A 24462-nucleotide genomic window follows, 5' to 3' on the forward strand; every position below is an offset into this window, starting at 1 on the left:
AAGCAGAGTATGATTTTATTTACCCCTCATGTGGATGGTTTCACCCAAGTGGACGATTACCCCCAACCCCCCGCATAGACAGACGTTCAGGTTCCACTTTTACAAGTGTGGATTTGCGTGTAACCTAACACCTTGTCTTCCACACTGGTCCCCAGCCACCATCAACACCTCCTCTGCTTCAACTGCCCCAACACCTGACTTCTCATGTGACTGGTTTTCAGCAGGCTTTCTGCCATCGACTGCTGCAGGCTGGCAAGGTTAAATCTGTTAGTCACCTATCATGAGTCCAGTAATATTCCATCATCTGACCAGTCGGCATCCTGAAAATAGAGCGAGCCGTTAATAATAGCCGTTTGTCAGGTGATCATTAGCAATAATCGTACCAGTTTTTGTCTTTGATATCCTCTTGAAGGTTCATACAATTGCATGGAAAGATAAAGATAAATAAACAGCATCACAGCTCTGATGTTGGCTTTGGTGCAAAGCATTTTGTGCACCTTTTGTGGTGCAAAGCTTCAGCATCAAAGCTTTGAGCTATACCTGCTTTATTGATGAATGCTGCAGCACTCAAGCTAAAAGAAAATTGTATGGTGCAGACATGAGAGTGAAAAAAGAAAGGACGGCTCTGGATTCAATTAGGACGGTCATTCCCTGAGTGAAGGGCTTATTTTAGCACACTAAGCTGACTTGCACCTTCAGACAGAGATAAACACCAAAGAATTGCACATCTCGAACCACTGCTGTTGCTGCTTTCTTTACTCTTTAATTGACTATATGTTGGACTATATTGTGGACTATATTGTTAGTTTAGAAGCAGAAAGTGTCTTCTGTCTTTGCCGTTACATATTCTCAGTATTGTTCTGGATTCTGTAGTGAATGTATTTTGCTTTTTTATGAGGGTTGGGCCTCATCATCTTTAGAGGAAAAAGACGGCATCAGATGAAATGCAGTGGCTGGCGGAACACCTTTGTGACATGCCAGCCAATATAATACAAATTGTTATTTTAATGTTTTGCTTGTATTTTGCACCAATGCACAACCCATATCAATCTGTTGTTACAGTAGTGAAGCACGTAGCGTTACTGCCTCACAGCTCCGGTGTTCAATTCTAATCTTAGGTTACCATGTGTGTGGAATTTCACAGGAGCTCTTCTTTAACTGCATTGGTTTCCTCAAGGTTCTCTAAATGAATGAATAAAGAAAAGGATACTGGTGAAATGGTTAACATTTTAAAAAATGTATATCTGATTTTAGGTACACTGTTGTATTTGCTTTTTTTTTGCACAACAAAGGATTTCTAAACCCCTCTAATGCTGAAGCAAATGCTTAGTCTGCATAGCAGGATACTACTAATGCTTAACTTGCTGTAGCCCTGCCTTTATGAGCTGAAGAACAGGTGGAAAGCTTTGAAAATGAAAAAGCATTTGGAGTGAAATTAATTTTTAAATCCACTTTTAATTTGTCAGTGCACACACAATGGAAAAATCGTTTTGCAAACTTTGTCATGCTGGTTTAAATAATGTGTGCAAATGTATATAAGATGCATGTCGTTTCAGTCATCTTTTCTGACATCGTAAAAGCATAGTTACAGGAAACCTGTTCATGCATTTCTGGAAATGCAGTTGAATTTTCCAGATTGCATCTTGATTCAAGAAGTGTCAAAATCACTAATCAGTGCGAGTATCCTAAAGGTCTGTAGGAAGTCTTCCTGTGCTATTTTTAGACGTGAAATAGCACCAAATAAATTTAGCACTTGTTCAGGACCATTTCTTGGAATTGCTGACTTTTACAAGCAAGTGCATTGTGCTGTATTCCATATTGATCCTCATTTCACTCCATAGTACCCTTTTTCTGGCCCTTGTCTTTTCATGAGTACTGATATTTTTTTAATGCTATTCAATTTTTAGTTATTTTATTTTTTTATATTTTACGAACAGCCCAAGAGTAAAAGAACACTTGTACCTATTTTACTGCTTTTTGTGTGTGCGTTTTAACCTCACAATCTGATGTTTTGTGAGGAGCTCTATGTCACCAGTGTAAGTGTCGGTCTCTCACCCTCTCTCTCAGTCTCTCAGCTTACCAAAAGCCCCTCAATGACAGGATCTATTATTAGACTCTGCCTGCCCTTTGAATGACACAGGAGAGAAGGCTGAGAGAGCAGTGTGCCTGGGCCACGCTTTTTCCTGACATAACAGCCGAGACCCTTTCCTGAATTGTGTGTAGCTGGTTTAGTAATACATAGACAATGTGGGTGGATGACCTCTAAGAAGACTCGTGACTCATCTTGTAACTTTTAGGACTGCATAATTTATTGGATTTTAGGGACATCTCAAACTGTAGCATGAATAATTACTATCCTTGGCTTTTAGACCACATGCATTGCTTTGCATACATGTTCAACTTTTCCGCATTTTGCTCTGTTAATTCATTCCATTTCTATTTCTATTGTTATAACATTATCCAAACCATCACTGACATTTTTCCAGAAATAGATTTCGGTGGCTGCTTGGTGTTAACGATTGTGTTTGTTTAGGTACGTTCTCTAACAATCTTCTGGGAGCAGGAGTATTTATAGTGAGACCCTATGACACTTTAATTGTACACAGTAGGACTCGATTTAACTATTTATGTAACATCTGATGTCATCTGGTGCCACCAGAACCATGATAGAGGTTTCACAGCACTGGGAATGAACAGTTATAAAAACACAATATTTTATTCCCCCTTGAATATGGGTTATTTTGTGTAGATTTATGACACGTAAAACCTTGTGCAGTATTTTTGGTTAAGGTTCCAGGGGTTAAATATTTTATGCATTTTTTTTTTTCTTCTAGACATCTTTCAACATTTTATAGTCAAGTCCTCAGATCTTGTTATACTGTCTGTATTGTCACTTTTATCCAGAGTAGTTCCCACTTTAGCTGAGCAGCTGAGGAGTACATTTCTTGTTTAAAGCCTCAACAGGTGCATCTCGGTGGTACCAGGATTGAAATCAATCGCAGACTTCCAACGGACATCTATTCTTTTCTAAATTATAAGACATAAGACATAAAATAGCACAGCACATGGTGTAGTCAGATTAAAAAGCTGAGGCAGTCAAGACTTAAGCTCCCTTTTCAGTGATGAGTGTGTGTGTGTGTAGTCCCCAGGTACTTTTGGCCTGCTGATAGAAGCTTAAAAACGATTGCTCTACCACAGTCAGCTGGCTCTGCATTGTGTATATTTGTATTGCAGTGTGGATAACTGTGCTTGTGTGTGCATGACTGTATGCCTGCATGCCCGCATATCCACATAAGCACTAATTACTATGCGACCAAGCACAAGCAATCACTAACCAATTAAGCTTAATGCTTACCTGACACAATGATGAAATGTTACCTATACACACCAATTTGCAAGCCTGTTTAGACACATACAACATGCATGGTTTTATTTGCTCTGTTTACTGTTCAGATCAGGTCTTCTGAAATGAAGGCTTTATGGTTTGCAGAAAAAAGTAAACCAGAAATTAATTTTATTAGGGCTGTTGTCGTTGTTCTTGTTGTTTGTAGTTATTATTATCAGTTATATATTATCAGTTATATGTATACACATAATGGGTAAGGAAAAAAACTTGCTCTTGTTTTTTGTAGGACATGCAGAACCATCTCCAAACTTACACTTGAAACGCCAAGCTCATGGACATGGAGTAGTCCTGGTAAAATGAGCTATGATGTGGTATCTGCATGTTCGGGAGTGTGAAGCATTTCCCTTGCTGTTTCTGTTTTTGCAGAATGATCTGTTCATAATATTATCTGGATTATTTGTATAATTTCCATCTCTATTCACCTAATACTTCCTTCATGTTTGTGCTCTATTGGCTCATATCATACGGAAATCAACTTGATTAGATCCCTCATGTGTAAGCTCAGATTCCGGACTGCATTACCAGAGACACTCGATAGATAAACAATTATGTTTTCCCCCATGACTAACATAGTGTAACAAAGTTTCCTGAATGCACTTAGAGTTGTGGCAACATAATGAGCTGAAATGAGAGGCCCTTAATGAGTAATTTTACAGTAACACGGTGACTAGAACATAATGTCCTCCAATCGTCTGCAGTGTCCTATTCAAAGTGTTCTTGTTACTGGATTAAGATTCCTTCAGCTCTTAGTCATCTCATCTTGAATGATTAACAAGTATGAGAGTAGACACAGATTGTACTTGCCTTCCATCAGAAGGAGTACTATTTCACACTGTGCTGGGGGTCGGTGAGGTATGAATCAGATCTCATTGTTTGCACTTTGTCCACCTGATGTCTGACCTTAACTATTATGTAATTGTTGTGAATAATGGATTTTCTCCTAGAGGATGTTTTTCAGGTTTAATCCTTACCAACCTGTTAGTAAAGAGTGAAATGCTCAAGGTTAGAATGAACCCATTGTCCCTAAATGTGTACTTATTGCAGACCTCAGTACCGTTTAAATCAAACTCTTCAATTATTGGCTAGATTGACAATTTAAAGTACAAATAATACCACAACCATCTTTAGCGACTTTCTAATGCATTTAAGAGGAAACCAAGTCCCATCATCATGAAACGCTGCCTGTAGATGCACTTTGCTGGAGCACAGACACCGGAATTGGGTGTGATTGATGGTTTGATCAGTTGATGGAAACTGCCAACCATTTAGCTAATCTTGCAATTGAAACCATCACATTATGCCATGCTTTTGACTATTCTGAAAGTGTAAAATCTACACAGACAACCTCCTAGCATCCCTGTAACCTCCTACAGAGAATTTTTTCTTTTTTTTTTTGCTTTTGCTATCATGGATGCTAATACCACAAATGAATGATATGCCCTTTAAATATTTAAGCTGTGTTTGCAATGGGGGGAAAATGCTTTCTGTTGAGAGTCAGAAGGAAACTGCAATCCATACCAGAGACTCTCACTCCCTGCTCAGACTGTAAATTATAGATCGAAGGAGTCGAGGTAGCGTCCTACATACTAATGCAGTACCCTGAAGCCTACCTAGTGTTTTTCAAGCTGTCTCTCATATTGATAGATTTGTGACCGTGTACACACCACCGCCACCACGTCAGTATACACTCGATACGTTTCTCTTGTCTCCTTTTCATCCCTCAGTTTGACCTTGAAAAAAGAGATGTTAAATGGGTTGTTACTATTAGAACCTCTTTGAACCAAACATTTAACCCTGATGCCCTCCAACCCATACATTGTGTACTGTTGTGTTCAGTTTTTCCAAATTAAGCATTCGTGCATATATATATATATATATATATATATATATATATATATATATATATATATATATATATATATATATATATATATATAGTGTGTGTGTGTATATGTATGTATGCATATAGCACCATTAAAATTAACATTTAACGCTATAAATTTCACAAGAAATACGTCATAAATATGTCTTACTTAAGCACCATTTGGATAGGATTACAGTTGTTTGGGATCCTGGGGTAATTTCCTGTTTTATGTTACTCTGCAGTTTCATTTCTGTCTGGATCAGGTGTTTTGTTTTGTTTTTTTGCTCCGTCCTCCTCTGAGAAGCATATATTGTGTGTATGAGTGACCATGCCTCAGCTATTAAATAGGTGATGTGATCGCTTAGTGGTTAAGGTGCTGGATAACTCATCAGAAGGTTGTGAATTCAAATCCCAGGTCCACCAGCTGCCACTGCTGGGCCCTTGTGCAAGGCCCTTAACCCTCATTTGCTCACTTGTATAAAATGAGATGAAAATGTTACACTTCCCAAGTAACAAAATGGAAAACAGATGCTTCTCATGCCTGATTTATCATTTAATTGTAATTTAAAATCTTGTTTTGCCCAAAAAACTGATATAAGGGACAGTGTTTCTATTCTAGTCCATGTGTTTGTTTTTTTTACTGCTCAGACACTAATGTTGTGAGTGGAGTGTGATCATATGACCCTGTGATTCATCATCTGGGTTTGTAGAGAATAGAACTCGAGAAAAACTGCGTGCTACTCTGGTCATTTTATTGCCGTCGAACCACAAATGTTTTATCGCTGGCGAGTATAAAAATATACTGCAGACGTCCCTGTGGAAAACAAATCCAATCCGAATAGGGTTACATTTCATTTAACATGTCAACATAGATCAAAAATCTCACATCTTGATTTTGGAGTCATGATAACATAATATCCCAGCTTTTTATTTTTGTTATATCTGACAATAAATTCACTGAATGTCATTTTGCTTGGGTCATCTAGTTTCTTTGGAGTAAAGTCATCTGAGAAATGTCTCGCTATTAGCAAAGAGTCTGTGTAATAAATGAAAACCCAGTGGAATTTTGGATGTCGGTTAGAGGAGCTGCAGGTGGATACCTGGGCTCCCCAGTGGGTCTTGAAGTCAAAAACAATATATATAGCTAGATTGGTTGCATCGCCACTTGGGGGTGAAGCTCAGTCTCACACTGCTCAGGTAGCTGATGTGATGGAGAGTGATTGAGAGGTGTTATTGTCACAAGATAGCTGTGAATGGAAAAAGTACCCCTGAGTGAGAAATAAGTCATGTTTCAGGTGTTGAGGATACACATGCCGACAGTTCATCCATTTTGTGCATGAATGTCAACTCCGTTCAATCAACTATAGAACTATGAAGAGTAAATTGTCCTGAATTATCTCAAAGGCTTGTTTACTGGAGTCTGTCTAAGCTTAAAGTTTTTATAATAGAAATAACAACGTATTAGATTGGTCAGGTTAATATATCATAACCAGAATGATCATGAAAGCTGCTGTTGTAGAAAAGTTATCAAACAATTCTCAAGTTGCTCAGTCACTCTGAAGTCCTTTACTTGGTGTAGACATTTTCCAGTAATGCACTCAGCCAAGCTTTTTGATCCAAAGAGTGCATGTGAGATCCCTGGCCAACCAAGGTTTGCATGTCCCTGGAGAGAAAGAGACACGTGTCCAGTTCCATAACATCATATCCATGTGGATTTGGTTTACCTGGCTTTCCAGTGTTTTAAGAGATTTAATGAGTGTTACTGTGCACATGCTTTCACGTGTTGAGTATTTATTGGCAGAAGTTGTACCTCTGCATGGTTTTTACTTCAGAACAGAGCCTTGACTGTGCACAATCCGTCTAAACATGCTAATGCCTCTGATTGTTCTGAGCCCAACCAAGAGACTTTGGCCAGGTGTGAAAAAAGGTCAATTTGATCAAGAAATGTATAACAGTTGCAGTGTGTGAATTTGATGTGAAGTTCTAATTCTGATGAAATGCAAATTATAAAACTACAAAGTCTAAAAATACTCCTGTCTCTCTCTCTTTCTCTTTCTCTTGGTGAGACAGATTGATAAGCCACTCGATGGGGATTAACCGGCGAGCTCCCTGCTGTGTGTCCTGCCCTGCGGCCCACTGCCTGCCCTCACTCTTCAACACCTCCTTCACCGAAATCATGAAACTAGTATTAACTGAATGGCAAATGATATGGATTTTTACTGTTTCCAATAGACAGTAAACACACACTCACCATTTACTCATACCACACATATACACTTAGCCATATACACACACACATATATACACACACATATACACACACACACACACGGTCATTCCTACTGTCACATACATACATACATGCATACATTTGCTCACACCAAAGGGAGTGACCTCATGACAAAGCCATATCTCCCTCACGGCTGCCTACCAAAAAATCTGAAAACTTCTGCTTCACGACACGTCCATGAGGAACCAAAACGGAATGTATTCTGCACAGTGAGCGCCTGATTCTCTCAACGGTGTACTTCGATCCCCAAAAGGAGCTGCTTGGATTTTAATGTCCACTATTCATCTTTTGCATTGATTTGATTTGATCTGATTTGGCTTTATTTTGGTGTTGCACGTCTGTAAAGAGTGAGGTGTGCTTCCCCTGCCGATTGCATGCCGACAACGATGGCGCCCCAGAACACTGATGCAGATGCTATGCAGGTACAGGAGGTCATGGTGGTCTCTGCCAAGGCAGCCAGCAGAGCCTCAGATAGAGGTGGAGGAGGTGACGGGGCTAATGCAACGGGTGGAGCCAGCAGAAAGGACCAGGAGAGTCAGGAGGAGTCTGCAAGCGAGGGTTCTATAGACAGCATCCCCTTGCGCCTATGGGTTATGAACGGAGCCATCATGTTTGGACGAGAGTTCTGCTACGCAATGGAGACAGCCCTGGTGACTCCCGTGCTGCTGCAAATTGGTAAGTTTTATATATGCATTTATTTATTTAGATCTTCAATGTTGTAAATATGATGTGGATGAAGAAGATTTAATTGGACAATATTGAGCAGCATGTGAAATTCCAGAATGTGGTCTTCTGAAGGTCAAATTTCTTGTTGCGTTTCGTTTGCCACATGGATCATTTACACTTATCACACAGGGGCATGAACCAGGGGCGATTCTAGAATTTTCATTTTAGGGGGGCCCAGCCCCCAGGGTAGGGTTGTATACTACTAACCTTATTGCAATCCACTATTCCATTGTATTCCCTGTATTTCACTGTAAAAAAATGAAAATTTAGATGTGACCAGTCACTAGAAAATTTTGAGTTGTGAATGTAGTTTTTGTTTTTTTCAATAAAGACTTCCTGATTCATCACTCACTGTACAAACACACCATTTTACTGTTTGCATTGCTATGCTCACATAAAAACCTCAGATAAGGAACTTTTCTGACAAAATAAAATAAACTTTTAACCAACTTTTAACCAGAAAATAACATAAAAGCTGTCCCCGCGGATTGAAAAACGCGCTGAATCCATGCAGCTTGTCGCCGCTTAAAATGCGTTTTTAAAGGGGACTGAAGCGATCAAAAAATAATTAATCAAATATTTTTTTAGGGGGGCTGGGCAGAAGTTTAGGGGGGCTAAAGCTCCCCTTAAAAGGGCCTAGTGACGCCCCTGGCATGAACTATATTCATATAGGCTGTAGGGTTACTTTGCCTTCAAAAGCTGCTGCTTAACACTGTCAGAGAGAAATACTGTATCAGACACAAGTATTGTTTTAGAATGCCAGAATCTTTACACTCTCACCTCTTAGTTGTGATATTTACTTTGCTGTGATTGTGCAGCTGAAATCAATTCAGACTTTATTTGTGTATTATGTTTATCCATGGTCAGACATTTGAACACTCATTACATTAGAATAATAGTAATAATCTAATGCTAATCTAATACACTTTTTACTTTGGCATCCTTCCATCAATCCATCTATTTGAATTTGATTTTCCAACCATCTTCCTAAACTTCCATCTATCTTAACTTCCAGCTCTTTGAAATTCCTTCCATTCATCCACCTGAACTCTCAACTAAAAATCCATCCATCCATCCGTCCATCTGAAACAAAATTCTGTCATGTCATGTATGATGGATGGGTGGATGGATGAGTGGGTGGATGGATGGGTGGGAGGGTGGGTGGGTGGATGGATGGGTGGATGGATGGGTGGATGGATGGGTGGATGGATGGATGGGTGGGAGGTTGGGTGGATGGGTGGGAGGTTGGGTGGATGGGTGGGTGGGAGGGTGTATGGTTGGATGGGTGGGAGGTTGGGTGGGTGGGTGGATGGGTGGGAGGTTGGGTGGGTGGGTGGATGGATGGGTGGGAGGTTGGGTGGGTGGGTTGGTGGATGGGTGGGAGGATGGATGGATGGATGGATGGGTGGGAGGGTGGATGGGTGGGTAGGATGGGTGGGTTGGTTTGGTGGCTGGATGGGTGGGTGGGTTGGTTTGGTGGGTGGTTGGGTGGGTGGGTTGGTTTGGTGGGTGGTTGGGTGGGAGGTTTGGTGCGAATGGCTTTTTGGGAAATAGAAATGTGTTGATTTGGTGATCCATGAAGGTCAGTTTGGCAGAAAGAATAGAGACAGTATTTTTCAAGTTGCTATAATGTTCTTATTTATCTTTTTTATTGTGTGTGTCAAAAAGGCTTAGATGACTGGCATCACTTGCACACAAAGCAATTAGCACATAGCACATTAGAAAACCTGGAAACTGATTAATGAGCACAATATGATGCCAAAAGTTCCCTTTTTGAGAGGGGGGGGGGGGGATGCATTATCAGAATGCCACTAATGCTGGTCCACTGAGAATGGCTCTAGCTGTTTTACTGGGGCAAATTGAGGGTACTTTTAGGGCACATGGTAAGCTGAGCTTGTGGAAATCCTCTTGGAACTATATGGATAGTGTTACACTGACGCAAAAGAAGGCCTTTGCTAGCTTTAATACTTTGTGTGTTTGTGAGGGACTGAGAATCTTCTGTTTTACTCTCAGACTTTTCTTCAATCAGAGTAAACATCAGTGGATTGTCAGTATTAAATGAGTAACACATGCAATTAATACATAACCTGTTCAAAACCTTGAGCTGCTTTTTAAAAGATCAAGTTTTACAATTATAATCCTATTAATTCATTTACTTAAACTGTCTCTGTTCCTTGAGGTTTCTGGTAAAGTGTCATTGAGAAGTTCTCAAGAGATTGAGTGTTGATTTTTTGTTTCGCCTGAGACCAGAACGTGGGAACTGCCAGTGCCCCTTATGCCCTCTTTGTTCTCTGTGTGATCTTTCTGTCTTTCTTTCTTTCTGTCTTTCTGTCTTTCTTTCTTTCTTTCTTTCTTTCTAAAAGGACAACATCATAGATGAGTGATCCATAGTGTTGTTATAGAGCATAGTCATTTTTCTTTCCTTCTTATCACTGTGTTCTTACTGGTTATTCTGCACTATTTCTTTGTCTGTATGTTATTTTTAACTTTCAAGCACACTTGTCATCTTTTCCTGACTAATCCTTATAATTCAAACTGAAACAACATGTCATCCATTTGAAAATGCATTGCAGCTTTATCATCATATTTAGTAACGATTTGTTCACCAGTCTGTGAGAATTCTTCTATTTGGCATTCTTTTCTAATGTTTGTAATGAATTTCAAATTTTCTATTTGTTAATTAAATCAGTATCATGATAAATAATTTTGTAATAATTTGGTGTCTCTCTGTCTCTGTCAGTGTGTCTCTGTGTCTCTCTGTCTCTGTGTGTCTCTGTCACAGTGTGTGTCTGTGTGTGTCTCTGTCTCAGTGTATGTCTCTTTCTGTCTCTGTGTGTCTCTGTCTCAGTGTGTGTCTCTCTGTCTCAGTGTGTGTCTCTGTCTCAGTGTGTGTCTCTCTGTCTCTGTGTGTCTCTGTCACAGTGTGTGTCTGTGTGTGTCTCTGTCTCAGTGTATGTCTCTTTCTGTCTCTGTGTGTCTCTGTCTCAGTGTGTGTCTCTCTGTCTCAGTGTGTGTCTCTCTGTCTCAGTGTGTGTCTCTCTGTCTCAGTGTGTGTCTCTCTGTCTCTGTGTGTCTCTGTCACAGTGTGTGTCTCTGTGTGTGGTGCACTTTTAGTAAAAGTGCATGAAAATGAATTATCTGGGTTATGTATGCTATGATAAGCTAGTTGGCAAGCATAGTGCTTTGGAGACTTGCGTAACGGCTGTGCCCGGATTAACGCTGATGAAATGTCAACATCCGTCACCAGAATAGTTTTTGTCTAGTAAGCTGTATCAGCAAGTGGCTAGTCTGATTTAATGATGCAGGCAGTATGCTGACTGTTGTTGTCAACTAATTCCTGTCACACGGTAGTGATTTTCTTCTGCATTCGTATGTACATTCATACTCGTAACAAATGATGCTGTGATGCATGGTCATTGAATACGGTTTACCCATAGAAACAGGAGCCGTATTGTATGAAAAAATGTGGCATGTATTGTTACCAGCCATTGTGGTGTATTGTTCCAGCACTTGTCATCAGTCCTAGTCTCATGTGTAATATGATCCAGTGCTGAGAACAGTTTGCAGCTTTAGACAGGAGCCTTCAATGACCTCAGGTGTTTATCAGCAGATAAGCGGGAGGAGTAAATACACAGCCAAGGAAAACATCTGAAGTGCTCGCTATGGTGGGAATGTGTGGCTCAGCTGATTCTGGTTGGTTCTTAGCTGAGATGATGTGTTTTACTTTCCCACAACTCTGCTGACAAAGATAGGAGGCACCCAAGTAGCATGTTCTTTTTCTTCGCAATCCATCTTCATAGCTTATTGGTTTCTAGCATCCCACCAGAAACAGTCATTTTTAGCTATGTTGAGCAATCCCGAATGACCGTTATTAGAACATAAGTACACACTTTTTAAGCATGACAGATTGTACTGAGTGCCGAGCAAGAAACATTTTACTCTCTCGCTCCTATAAAAGGGATAAAAGCCTTGTACGCTTAACGTTGTACAACCTGATGATGTCCAGACGGTGAAGTGACATAAATGTATTAGAGACATCCACACTACACAGACTGCCAGTTAAGGTCCTAGAGGTTGCTTTCTAATCAGGTTAAAATTGGTCTTGTAGGAAAGCAGTACACAGACACAGAGCATAAATAAGCCACTCCAGAAATGATCATATGCGTCATTACTGTCAATCAATAGACGTTCTTGCTAGTTCTAGGCATTTATGTGTTGAATCAGAGTTTTGCTGTCTGCAGATAGTTTTGGAACATGAGAATGTTTGATACGCATATGAATACATATTCACACTCAACACTTTGAGATCTCCAATTTGTAAATAGACCAGTCCAGAAAGAAGGATGATGATGTGTTTTGCAGACACATCTCACAACCCAGTGCGACTCGCTAGCTTTCACCTTGCTGCAATGCCTCAGGTTTATGCTACATCTCGCATACAGATTGCAAGAATTTAGCAGCGTGTTCCTTACAGTTTTGACATGTCTGTGCTGGTTGGATAATCCGATCCAATCCGTCCGTTTTCTGTACTGATTACACTACAGAGGGTTGCTGGGAATGAGGTGTCTATCCAGGTGACTCACACATGCTCACACACCCATTCACACACTATGGGCAATTTCGAAATGCTAGTCAGCCTACGGTGCGTGTTTTTGCACTGGAGGAGGAAACTGAAGTTCCCAGAGGAAAACACGTACGCGCGCACACACACACACACACACACACACAAACACACACAGTGGAGGGAGGAACCGAACCCTTATCCCCAGAGGTGCGAGGCAAACATACTAACCGTGCCCTGTTCTGATAATATATCTGTGTGTGTATGTGTGTGTATATGTGTGTGTAATATATATATATATATATATATATATATATATATATATATATATATATATATATATATATATATATATATATTATATTATTATATATATATATTATATATACAGTTTTTCCAATAATATCACATGAATAAGTGTCACCATGAATAAATAGCAAAAATATCGTGTACCGAAATTGAAAACATGCAGTATGCGAGACTCAAGTGGATGCAGGACCTGTCACAGCCTCACTTTACACATATATTCCCACAATCTGCGTTATTGTTCATATCATTCAGCTGACTACTGAAAACCGAGTCTATTGCGTCACACCACCACTGCTGTTTACTGTTCACATGAACTTTTGATGACTGGATTTTCATCAGTTTCACTCAAACAATGGTTCTGTTCGTTCGCCTTTTTGAATTTCAAGTACAGCCAGTGCCCCCCGTCACCTTCAGCCATCTGGAACCACAAAGGCAGGAAGTAGCGGGTTCTGTGAGAACCTGTGAGGTTTGATTTCTCGGTGGTCAGTCTGTGCATGGGAATTAAAAAGTGCTGTCAAGCTCTGAAGAACTGACAGCTCTGAACACGGTGACTGAGCTGCTGCTCTGTTTTTCTCCACTGCACTGGATGTTGAATGTGTATACCCATCGCTCTGCAGTAATGTGTGTGTGTGTGTGCGTGCGTGTGTGTGTGCATGCGTGTGTGTGTGTGTGTGTGTGTGTGCGTGCGTGTGTGTGTGCATGCGTGTGTGTGTGTGTGTGTGTGTGTGTGTGTGTGTGTGTGTGTGTGTGTGTGTGTGTGTGTGTGTGTGTGTGTGTGTGTGTGTGTGTGTGTGTGTGCATGCGTGTGTAAGGGAGAGGGAGAGGTATTCACTGGTTGTCCTGTTTATGCCTGCTGTAGTGGTGCAGTGTTATGTAATGGAGCTGAATTAGAATGATAAAGTATGTGTTTTGTTTTGTTGTTTTTTTTCAATCCGCATACAGTTTTAATTATGCCCTATGGGAGGCGGAAGACAGGTCAGTTTTTCACAATTAAAAGATGTTTGACTTTTGAAGGCAAGACATGAATATTGCAGCATGCACCCTTTAGCAACGCAGGCTGTGAGCATACTGCAGTAATGCTGAGACATCATGTACCTTACTGCATTGTGCTCGGTGTTCTCTCTGAATGACAGTATCCCAGTACACGTGTGTGTATTATCCACAGATTACTCCGTCTCAGTTCTTCTTTCTCTCAAAACTTGTCTTTTTTTACCGTTGACTTGCTTTCATTTTCTGCTAATATTTGTATTTTTTCCATTTTGTTTTCCTCACTTAGACATTTGCATTTTTATAGCATAATGCTGAATAATTCATTATAGTCAACAATAGAGACATTAAGCTCTTTCTATTGTGATTGAGTAGCCCAGTTGTTAAACAAACACTCACTTACTTGTGCAAACTCCAGCGTGAGATCTCTAGATTAATATTTAATTTCTCCATCTGCTGGACCAGAGCTCAGTACCTGGCGACTGCAGCGTGCGACCTGTGTTTCCGTCTCAGCCAGCAGGCTGCCAGTGCCCACAAGGTGTCCTGCCCAACTGCATCACTGTCTCGTTTGTTCTGTTGTTGCCAGCTTAACCCCCTGCCCCTTTACCCTACTTGTACCAGTAACTGGTTGTAGTAGACCTTCACAGGCAAAAGGATTGGGAAAGCTCCAGGGTGTTCTTCAGAATTTGGCACTGATGTCTGAAAGCTTTCTAATGCTCAGAAAACCAGCTAAAACTAGTTAATGATGGATCTGTTAATGGAATATCCGAACATATCCAGGGGTCAAGTTTGTCTCTGAGACATTTTCTTGTTTGTTTAGAGCGGAAATATCTAGGCACGTTTGTTCAGCATCTTTCAAATCTTTGTTGTGATTATGACCGTATCTGGTTTATTAATAAAGACTCGACATTTTGAAATTTTCTCAAATTTTTATAGGCCTTTTTATTTATTTTTTTTTATTATTTTTTTTTTTAAAAGAGCACAGTTGTGGGCAGTAGTGGTTCACTTGGTGGTCGTCTTGAGCAGAATAAAATTCACAATTTAACCGTTTATGCAGTATCTAACTTAGGGTTTCCCTCTTAGAGAGTGTTCCAAATAAAATCTCTTTAAATACCCTAAAAGCCCATCCATCTTTCATCTATCCACCATTCTTTTATCCATCCATATTATAGGCACAAAGTGAGATGTCAGTCCAGGGCAGGAACACTTCTTATACCCCTGTCCTACCAAAAGACCACTTGAAGATGCTTTGTCAGCAGAAAGAAAGGAATCAATAATCTCTAACACAAATTTTGGATCAGTTATCCTTACTGAAGCAAATCCTGTAATTACTTCGGACAAGTGTGAATTCTGGTCTCGTGCGTATTCAAAGAAGCTAAATAATATAAACAGCTGGAGAAGTAGATTGTTTCGGATGAGCCTTCAGACGCTTTGGTGTAAGTGCTGAACAGACCATGCGTACTGAGAGAAAGGGAGAAAGGAAAAGAGAAAGCACCTGTTTCCTGCTGCTAATGTGTCTAATGGTCTGGTGTAGGAGTGCTTCAGGCTTCACTACTCTCACTTTCCCTCACACACACACACACACACACACACACACACACACACACACACACACACACACACAAATGCAGTCTTGTATATCTTAACTAAATTTCATTTTCTCATTAACATTGTGTGAATAGAAAGCATTTGGAAGAAGGGAGAAGTTCATTGTTTTGTTTACACAAATGAGTGCAAATGAGTGCAGTGGATGCAGTTAAATCACAGGTAATCATGAGTTAGTTGAACACGTGTGTGTGTGTCTGTTGGAACATTGAGTGTGCTTTGGATACGCGTGTACATATTGTAGGTCTGTAATTTGTCATGTATTGGTATCCCTGTTGTAAACAAAAACCCATGATATTGTCTGATAGTAGTAGTATTCCTTCTGTAGATGTTTATACTGTAGATGTATTCATCAGTGCTGTAAGTTAGATCCCTCTTTTTTTTTTCCCCCCCGTCTCCTTCCCTCCCTCCCTCCCTCTTTCCGTCTGCCACTTTGTCTCTTGCTACTTCCTGGAGTCCTGCGACTCACCATGCTCTCAGTATTGTTAGCCATTTTTGACCCACCGGGAAAAAAAATCCTCCTGTCATTATTTACCACACTGCGATTTTCCTGTTTGGATGTTTACTTGCTTCAGGTTTCGAGGGAAAAAACAACTTGCTCACCAGTTAATTCCAGTCTATCCCGTTTGTTCCCAATCTCTATGGAACATGAACAAAGCATGTATATTAAAAACAATTTTTTTGGTCAGAAGAGGAAGTGACTTGGTGGACGGAGGTGCAGTTATAGTGTTTTTGGGCAGGAAGTTCTCGACTACGGAGTTAAGCAGGACCTGATGTACCTCCGTTGTGGTATATGCACACCGTCACGTCTCTGTGCTTCCATCCAGAGAAGAGCTTCCAGAAGGTTCTTCTCATGGCTGCCGAGCATCCGCTTCATTCAGCTCTCTGTACTTTGGGAAATCTAATGTTCTGAGGTGAAAATGGAAGCCTGTGGCAGGTGCACTGGCTGTTATCCAGTGGCGTGTTGGAACAGCGCGTGAGACCTGTGCGTTTGTTTTTCTGGGCATTGTCAGGAGGCCCTGGTTTTAGATGACCAGTTATTCTTTCCCACTACACTGTAGGAATGTTCACAGTAGCAATGGTCAAGTGGTGGCTTAGTGGTTAAAGACTCTGGGTTGCTGCATTCAGTAGTTCAAGCTCCACAGTGCCAAGCTGCCAATATCCACATTCCTACAGCTGCAGTGTAGTGAGAAAGAAAACCAGGAACCTGTCAAGGATCTGTGTAGGTTTTTTTTTGTTCAAGAGATTTCCCTTAACCCTCAGTGGATTATTCAGCACTCTGACCTTAAATTCTTAAAAATCTGGTATAAGATTTTTACAGTATGGCTCTATATACTATATCTGTAACCCGTGTATATTTACACATTATACAACTGAGCAGTTGAGGTTAAAAGTCTTTCCTCGGGACTTGGTGGACCTGGGATTCAAACTCAGAACCCTCCACTCAGTAGTCCATCATCTTAACCACTAAGCTACCACATCCCACATGTTACAGAACCTATGAATTTCAATATTTAGTTTCCGATGAAAAAATAGACAGAAAACATGTTTATACCAAATTCACATATAATGTGAATAATTCAAAGGGTGGTTGTTGTTCTGCACGATTGCATGACTGTGTAATTCAGAACTAAATCCTCAAAAATTAAAGAATAAAGGTATAACAATGGGAGAAATTACTGATTGTTCTAGAAATCCTGTTTGTATATTGCAGAAATTTTGAAAAACATGAGCAATAACAGAAATTTTGAAAAACGTGCAATATTACCTACGTGCAATATGTCTGTTAGTGTAACTACTTACTCGTAGCCTCTTTTTATACATTATGTTTTGTATATACTGTATATTATATTATGTCTATATTCTTTTCATATATTTGAATATTGAGCATTTTCTTAATCTTTGCTGCTGTAACAGTGAAATTTCCCCATTGTGGGACGAATAAAGTTATATCTTATCTTATCTTCTCTTATCTTATATAGTGCTATCCATTATTTGTGTAAAATGTGACTGCAGAGGTGATTCGGAAGCTACAGATTATTCCACCTGTTAAAATTACTGCTTCATTTACAGATAGTGAGGAATTTACATATATGTCCTATTTATAATAGCATGATCTGTGGAAATGTTTATTGACTCTCCGTCACCTGCTCACTGAAAGTCTATTATAAGCAACTAGAGCAAATAGGCTTTTCCACAAATATTAAGACTGGATTAGACTGAGTTTAAACTTATTTATTTCCACAGAGCCCTATACCCTTCCCTAGCATGTTTATCACTCTCTGGACTGCTCTGTGTTTCTTTATCGTGCTGTTACACCCACTCTGTCACCCTCAAACGTTCTCGGTGTCTGTTTATGGCCACTGATACTAAAGGCAGTTTTGGCTTCAGCACAAACGCAGTAACGATCATATATCATAGCAGGCATAGCAACTTCTCTGGCACGTCTATTGGTGTATTTCCAAACTGTCAAGAACATCTCAACTGTATAACGACACTGCTTCAAAGCTCCTTTGTTGTCTTCCTGGTCAGCCTTGATTCTTAATTCCTTTAAAAAGGAATTTCTTTTTTATTTAAGATGTTATGGAGTGCAGCGGATTAACTTACTAATTCTGCACGTGTTCACATTTACACGCCGTCTCCTGAGGCACCGTTACTATGCCAACATTCACACCGAGATCTTGCTTAATTAATTGGAAGAGGTCATGAATGGGTTATGCAAACTACACGTGGCACATGGATATATTTCTATATATTCTAAATATTCATGTTAGAATGTTTCTCTGGGTGTCTCTGCACTTGTTTTTTGCAGTAGTTGCATGATAAGAATACATTGCGAGATATGTGTCATGAAATCAATATTCTTAATGTTTTTAAACCTTATCTCTATTGGCTATGTGTACTAAATGTGTGATCAGCAGTATTTCAACACCATTTCCAAGTAGTGAGGGAAAAAATATAAAAGCTTGTTTACTTAAATCATTTAGAATTAAAGTATAAAGGTGAATGTTGGAGGTTTTGTAAGCTGTTACTTATTTTAGTTATGTACATAGAATTTAGTGTTTTAAATATCTACTATTTACCCTATTAGAGAAGGACAATTTTACTTATTTTATGAAAAGAATTTCCATCCATCCATCCATCCATCCATCCATCCATCAATCTTCTGTACCGCTTATCTAACACAAGGAACACTGGTTCAGAGCTAGTGCTGGTGCTGGTTCAAAGTTGGTTCCACTGGCGATCCTTCTAAGAACCGGTTTGCCTTTCCATGGGCTAGAGAGCCATCACAGAGCCAGGTCTTACGTCACTGTATACAACATTATACAGCAACATTAGCGCAGTAGTGGGAAACACAAACACAACATCAACAATGGTGGATGTTGCTTTACTGTTAATGTTCATGGCTTTGCGAACCTACATCGGCATCCAAACGTGGCGAATCCTGATTTAAAATGATTTTAAAATGCCGCTAACAACGTTCTCTTTTGTCTTGTTGGTCACAGTAACGCAGCCCCTGACGCGAGCGGTTCTTAAGTCTAGACCAGCAATGTTTTGGTGCTACTTAAGAACCACTTTTCATGGTTCAGAGCCGGTGCTTTGGGTGTCAAAAAAGAAAGAACTGATTATAAATTAGGCTCTGGCTCAGAACCAGCACTCAAACTGCCTCGGTGGAAAAGGGGCACTACAGACTGTCCCCACCGTCTCGGGGCACAAGGACACCCTGGTCGGGTGTTTCACAGGGTGTCACACACCATGGAAAATTTAGAGATGTCAGTCAATCAACCTACAACACTGGTGTTTGGACTGGTGAAGAAAACCAGAGGAAATTCTGTGTGTGAGCACATAACTCTAATTGTTTAGAATTTAAACAATTTATGTTTGTGCACGGATTAGGTTAAAACACACAAGTATAGCATTAAGCTAACAGTAACAAGTAACAAAGAGCAGTGTGTGTTGATTAGAAGAAACATACAAGATTCCTAATCTCACGTTGTTTCTTGTAATACCTTATGTAACACTGGTCCGGTGTGTTTATGTGAAAGGGTCAGAGATATTTGAAAATGAAAAACCTATAATACTGTATATTGTGCAAAAATACATAATACAAGTACATTCTCCTGTTTACATCCAGCACTGGGCTGATGTCCGTCTATTTCTCTTCAGCGTTGTGGGATAAATCCACATTCAGTGCGCTGCTTTCCAGGTCTAATCTGAGAGTCAGATTTGAGTCATATATGTCATATAAGCCTAAACATCTGTGCTTCTCTTCCTGCAGGTCTTCCAGAACAGTACTACAGCCTAGTGTGGTTCCTGAGCCCCATCCTGGGCCTCATGTTTACTCCTTTGATCGGATCAGCAAGTGATCGCTGCACTCTGCGCTGGGGTCGACGCCGACCCTTCATCCTGGCACTGTGTGTGGGTGTGCTTTTCGGCGTAGCACTCTTTCTCAACGGATCTTTAATAGGTGAGCCTCAGGATGGGGGGGGGAGGGATTTTCTTTTTTGCTTAAGAAAAAATATGCAGTGAAACTACAAACACAAAAAGGGTACTGGTGGTACTGAACTAACATTGACCTCATGCTGTATGAGATCTATAGATTTATTTTGGAACAAATAAAAATGCATCAGTTTACTTTCCTTGTGCAAACCAGAAATCAGAACGAGTCTAAATTAAGTTTTAAAAGTGCACTTTTCCAGACTCACTTCCTGTTTCTATGAGCTGAGTCAAGCCTTTCTCCAAACCACAGTTTCTACTCACAGTGAAGCACCTGACACAGTAACGATGTGACTTTTCACATTTATCATTTATTTGACCTTGGATCAGGTTTACAGTAATTCTTTACACAACAGACTGAAAAAGACCATAAATGTGTACTATACGTAATTGTAGTTGTGCTGATGGTAGTATGAATCCCAAATCCCCAAAATGCAAGATATCACAAAGTCCTGCAGCTGATAGACACACTCCTTTTTTTTTTTTTTTTACTTTTTTTTTTAAAGTCTAATATTAATCCACTTCCTCTGTATCATATACCCAGCATGTAGGGACTCATAACAATGGGCAATATTAAACTAAAGAATTTGAATGCACATACATGTACACAGAGTTAATATTTTACAATCAGTAACCTTGTAACCCTGGTCTTTAGTACTGTCTCCAACTGCTTAACATGAGCCCAGGCTAAAATAGTGAAATAGAAAACATGCATGGCTACTAAGCAACAAGGCATTCACAGAGATATAAATAATGAAATGCTTCACTTTTTTTTTTTTTTTCCCACAAGACAACGGAGCCTCATTCGTACTCGCATTCGTGTACCGATAAACACCAGTCCCCTGTAAATTAATAAGCACATTCGCATCTCAGCTGATTTACACTTGGTGACACCCACAAAACTTCATTTAACTGTTCTTATTTCAATGTTTTAAATTATGGATTCATTTTGGATGGCTTTCTTCTAGGTCGTTCGTATAAAATGACGGTTTGTGCATGCAACTGAAATAAAAGAGTGTAATGAGTATACAGATTTTCTCTGTATCATCTAACTCATCCTACATCTACAGTTCAAAGCTGATGACATGAGTGAGACCCTTATAGATAAAAACGAACAAACTCAGGAGCTATTTTAAAGTGTGTGTGTGTGTGTGTGTGTGCTCCATCTCTGTAACATGGGAAAGGACTAGGAACCAGTTCACAGGGAAATATTTCCTGTTGTGCCCCTTTTTTTTTTTACCTTTTATTGGTTATCTGGAACAACTTCCTGTCTCCAGCATTAGCTTGCTGTATGCTACTCAATTGTCAAAGAAAAAGGTCTTCGCTTACAACTTAAACATGTTTCTCCTTCATGCGTTCTGTCTACATCTCAGTGTAATGTATCTTCTTGACTATGTTGTTTCTAGTGGCCGTGTTATCTCACTGTAATAAGATGAATTCTAATAATATTGAGATGCTTTTCTTAGCATAAAATACATTTCCTGCAATAGCAAGATTCTTTAAATTCATTCATTCTCATTAACATGATGTTCCTTCATTAGATGCTTTTCGCTTCATAATCTTTTTCCCAAATTTCTTTTATAACATTGAAACGTTACTCACAACAAGATATTTCCTCATAACGACATCCTTTTTTGTAAAAAAGAAAAAAAGAGAAGAAATGTTTTTATAGTGATAATAAAATGCCTTTATTTTGCAATGAAATGCTTCTCTTGTAAGAAAGAAATGTCCCGTCCTGTCTCTAATAAGGAGATGCTTTTCTTGCAAAAACAGGATGTTTTCTCATTATAACAAGATGATGATGATGATGATGATGATATTTTTTTTATGACACCCATGCACTTCCCTAGATAGGTAACAGTAGCTGACGATTATTGCTGGTTTGGCTTGTTTTATTGTGTGCTCTGAGTCTCAGGTTTGTGTGTATGTGTGTGTGTGTGTGTGTGTGTCAGGTTTGGCTATAGGAGACCTGCCCAACCGGCAGCCTATAGGCATTGTGCTGACCGTGCTTGGTGTGGTAGTGCTTGACTTCTGCGCAGACGCAGCCGAGGGGCCAATCAGAGCATATCTGCTGGATGTGGCTGATACAGAGGAGCAGGATATGGCTCTCAACATTCATGCCTTCTCAGCAGGTACATTAATATATAAATATATCTAAAAATATATGTGTATACACACACCTAAACACACATCAAAGCACACAGTGTCCCCTGCTTTCCACATCCTTTACACTTTTTCATCAGGTAGATCATCTCTTTCAACACCTTCTCAGCTGAAGGTACCCTCTACACACATACACATTTTTCCTACCTGTAGGCAGTGTGTCAGCTTGATAGCACTGAATATATAAAGGAAAAGAAGAAGGAGAAAAAGCAAAGGGAAATGCTTCTGGTTCTCAAAACAACATACAGTGATGCCTCGAGATACGAGTTTAATTCGTTCCGTGGCCTTGCTCGCATCTCAAATTGCTCGTATCTCAAAACAATTTTCCCCATTTAAATGAACTGAAATCCCATTAATCCGTTCCAGCTCGCAAAATTCCACTCCAGTTGTTTTGTTTGTGTTTTGAATATGAAAAATATACAGTACCTGTATTTATAAATGACCAATATTGTATAAAAACATACAGTAGTAAAAGAGAATGTTAAAAAATAAACTGGTTTTACTTTACGGAAGATGCGCACGGAGGTTGAGGGAGGATTAAACAGGAGGAATTTTGTTTCGTACTTTTTTTTTTGCTTTTGTTCACTTACTCGCTACTGTACACTCTTAATGCTACTTTACACTTAAATGGAACTTAACTAAACTTCACTAAAATTAACAAACTTAGATCAAGCATCGCGTTAGTTCTGGCAGGCCACGTCTTCAAGCGTGCATCAGCTGGTAATCAGCTTTCCATGACGCGCACCAGTCCGGTTACGACATCCATATTACCCGAACATTTAAATTCCCATTCATTGAGCCGCTTTCTAGCGCTTCGCTGCTGCTGCGATCTAAACTCCCTCCTCCAACCCCGACTCCACCATGCCGGAACCTGTGTTCGTTGTACAAGTTTACGTCATAATCCTCCACATAGTTTTCTCTCTCTCTCCCTCTCTCTCTAATTATTTAATTATTTATTTATCAATTCATTCATTTATTACTTTCCAAAAACGCGTAAGCGAGCATATCTAATACTACGCATGATTAGTGGTTCTGTTATACGGGGGGTCTATTATATTTTCGCTGCTCTCCCCGCTCTGTCCATGCATGCGGACGGGCACGTGGATTCTTGCCCAGAACAGAACCATACCGCCAAAACTAACTGTATGCATATCATCTAATAAATTCTCATTTGACAAAGTGGTCCTGACAGAACTGAAATTCTCTTAACTTATCTGAACTTAATTGCTACAGTTTCTGTTTTCTTTACATTAATTTTGCTTAATTTTCTTCATCGCTTTTCTCTTCACTTGTTTTTGCCTTTTTTGTCACTCTTTCCTCACTAACATCTGCCGGTCATTTTAATAAAAACCTGTCCGGTCGGCATATTGTATACGGTGTAGTCGCACAAGTTCAATTTTTTTAACGCATCCGAAAATTACGGATCCGCAGATGGTCGGCACCTCACGCAGCGCCTTTGCGACTCTCCATAGGAAATGAACGACGTCCGTTTTATCGGCCGTCGTTTGTCGTGTGCAGTGGAAGGGCGGCTTTAACCGAGTGAGACGCGGGAAGCTGAGGCGGGGAAACAGAGCACACGTGGTTGTTGGGATCTTTGTTTCGGCGGCGGCGGCTCGGATGCTCGTATCTCAAAAATTTGCTCGTATCTCAAGCCAAAAATTTGGTCGAATCACAGCTCGTATCTCAAAAAATTCTTATGTCAGAGCACTCGTATCTCGAGGCATCACTGTAATATATTATATATCATTTTTGGCTCTGATTGGTCAAATAGCATTGATTCGTTCTCTTAAACAGCAGATGTAAAAACGGTTCCGGCTCCAAAAATAAAAAAAGACAATTGTTGATATGTTGTAGCATGTTGTAAAACAACTGATTTGCTTTGGATTGGATCGAGTCTTCCTGTCATTGATTATTTTATTATTTAACTACATGCCTTCAAGTGTTCTATTCTTTACCTAACACACAGTGTAGTCTTCATAAGTCAAGCTTCAAAAAGTGCTGCCATCTTTATAAGACTATATAAGCTGTCAGTCTGTGACTCTTGATATCAATGG

At 39.8% G+C, this 24462-nt stretch overlaps 1 protein-coding gene across 2 annotated transcripts in view; it reads left to right on the forward strand.

The window, feature by feature from the left end:
* The window catches only part of LOC132863943 (solute carrier family 45 member 4), a 43470-nt gene that overhangs the window by 11108 nt on the left and 7900 nt on the right, over positions 1-24462 (forward strand). For both annotated transcript variants that reach the window (XM_060897054.1, XM_060897055.1), the window contains 3 exons: positions 7341-8235; positions 20028-20216; positions 22198-22377. In XM_060897054.1, the coding sequence (XP_060753037.1) occupies positions 7935-8235; positions 20028-20216; positions 22198-22377 (670 nt within the window). In that variant the 5' untranslated portion in view covers positions 7341-7934. The remainder of the gene's footprint in view (positions 1-7340; positions 8236-20027; positions 20217-22197; positions 22378-24462) is intronic.

Source organism: Tachysurus vachellii, chromosome 21, assembly GCF_030014155.1.
Source record: "Tachysurus vachellii isolate PV-2020 chromosome 21, HZAU_Pvac_v1, whole genome shotgun sequence".
NCBI classification, from domain to species: Eukaryota; Metazoa; Chordata; class Actinopteri; order Siluriformes; family Bagridae; genus Tachysurus; species Tachysurus vachellii.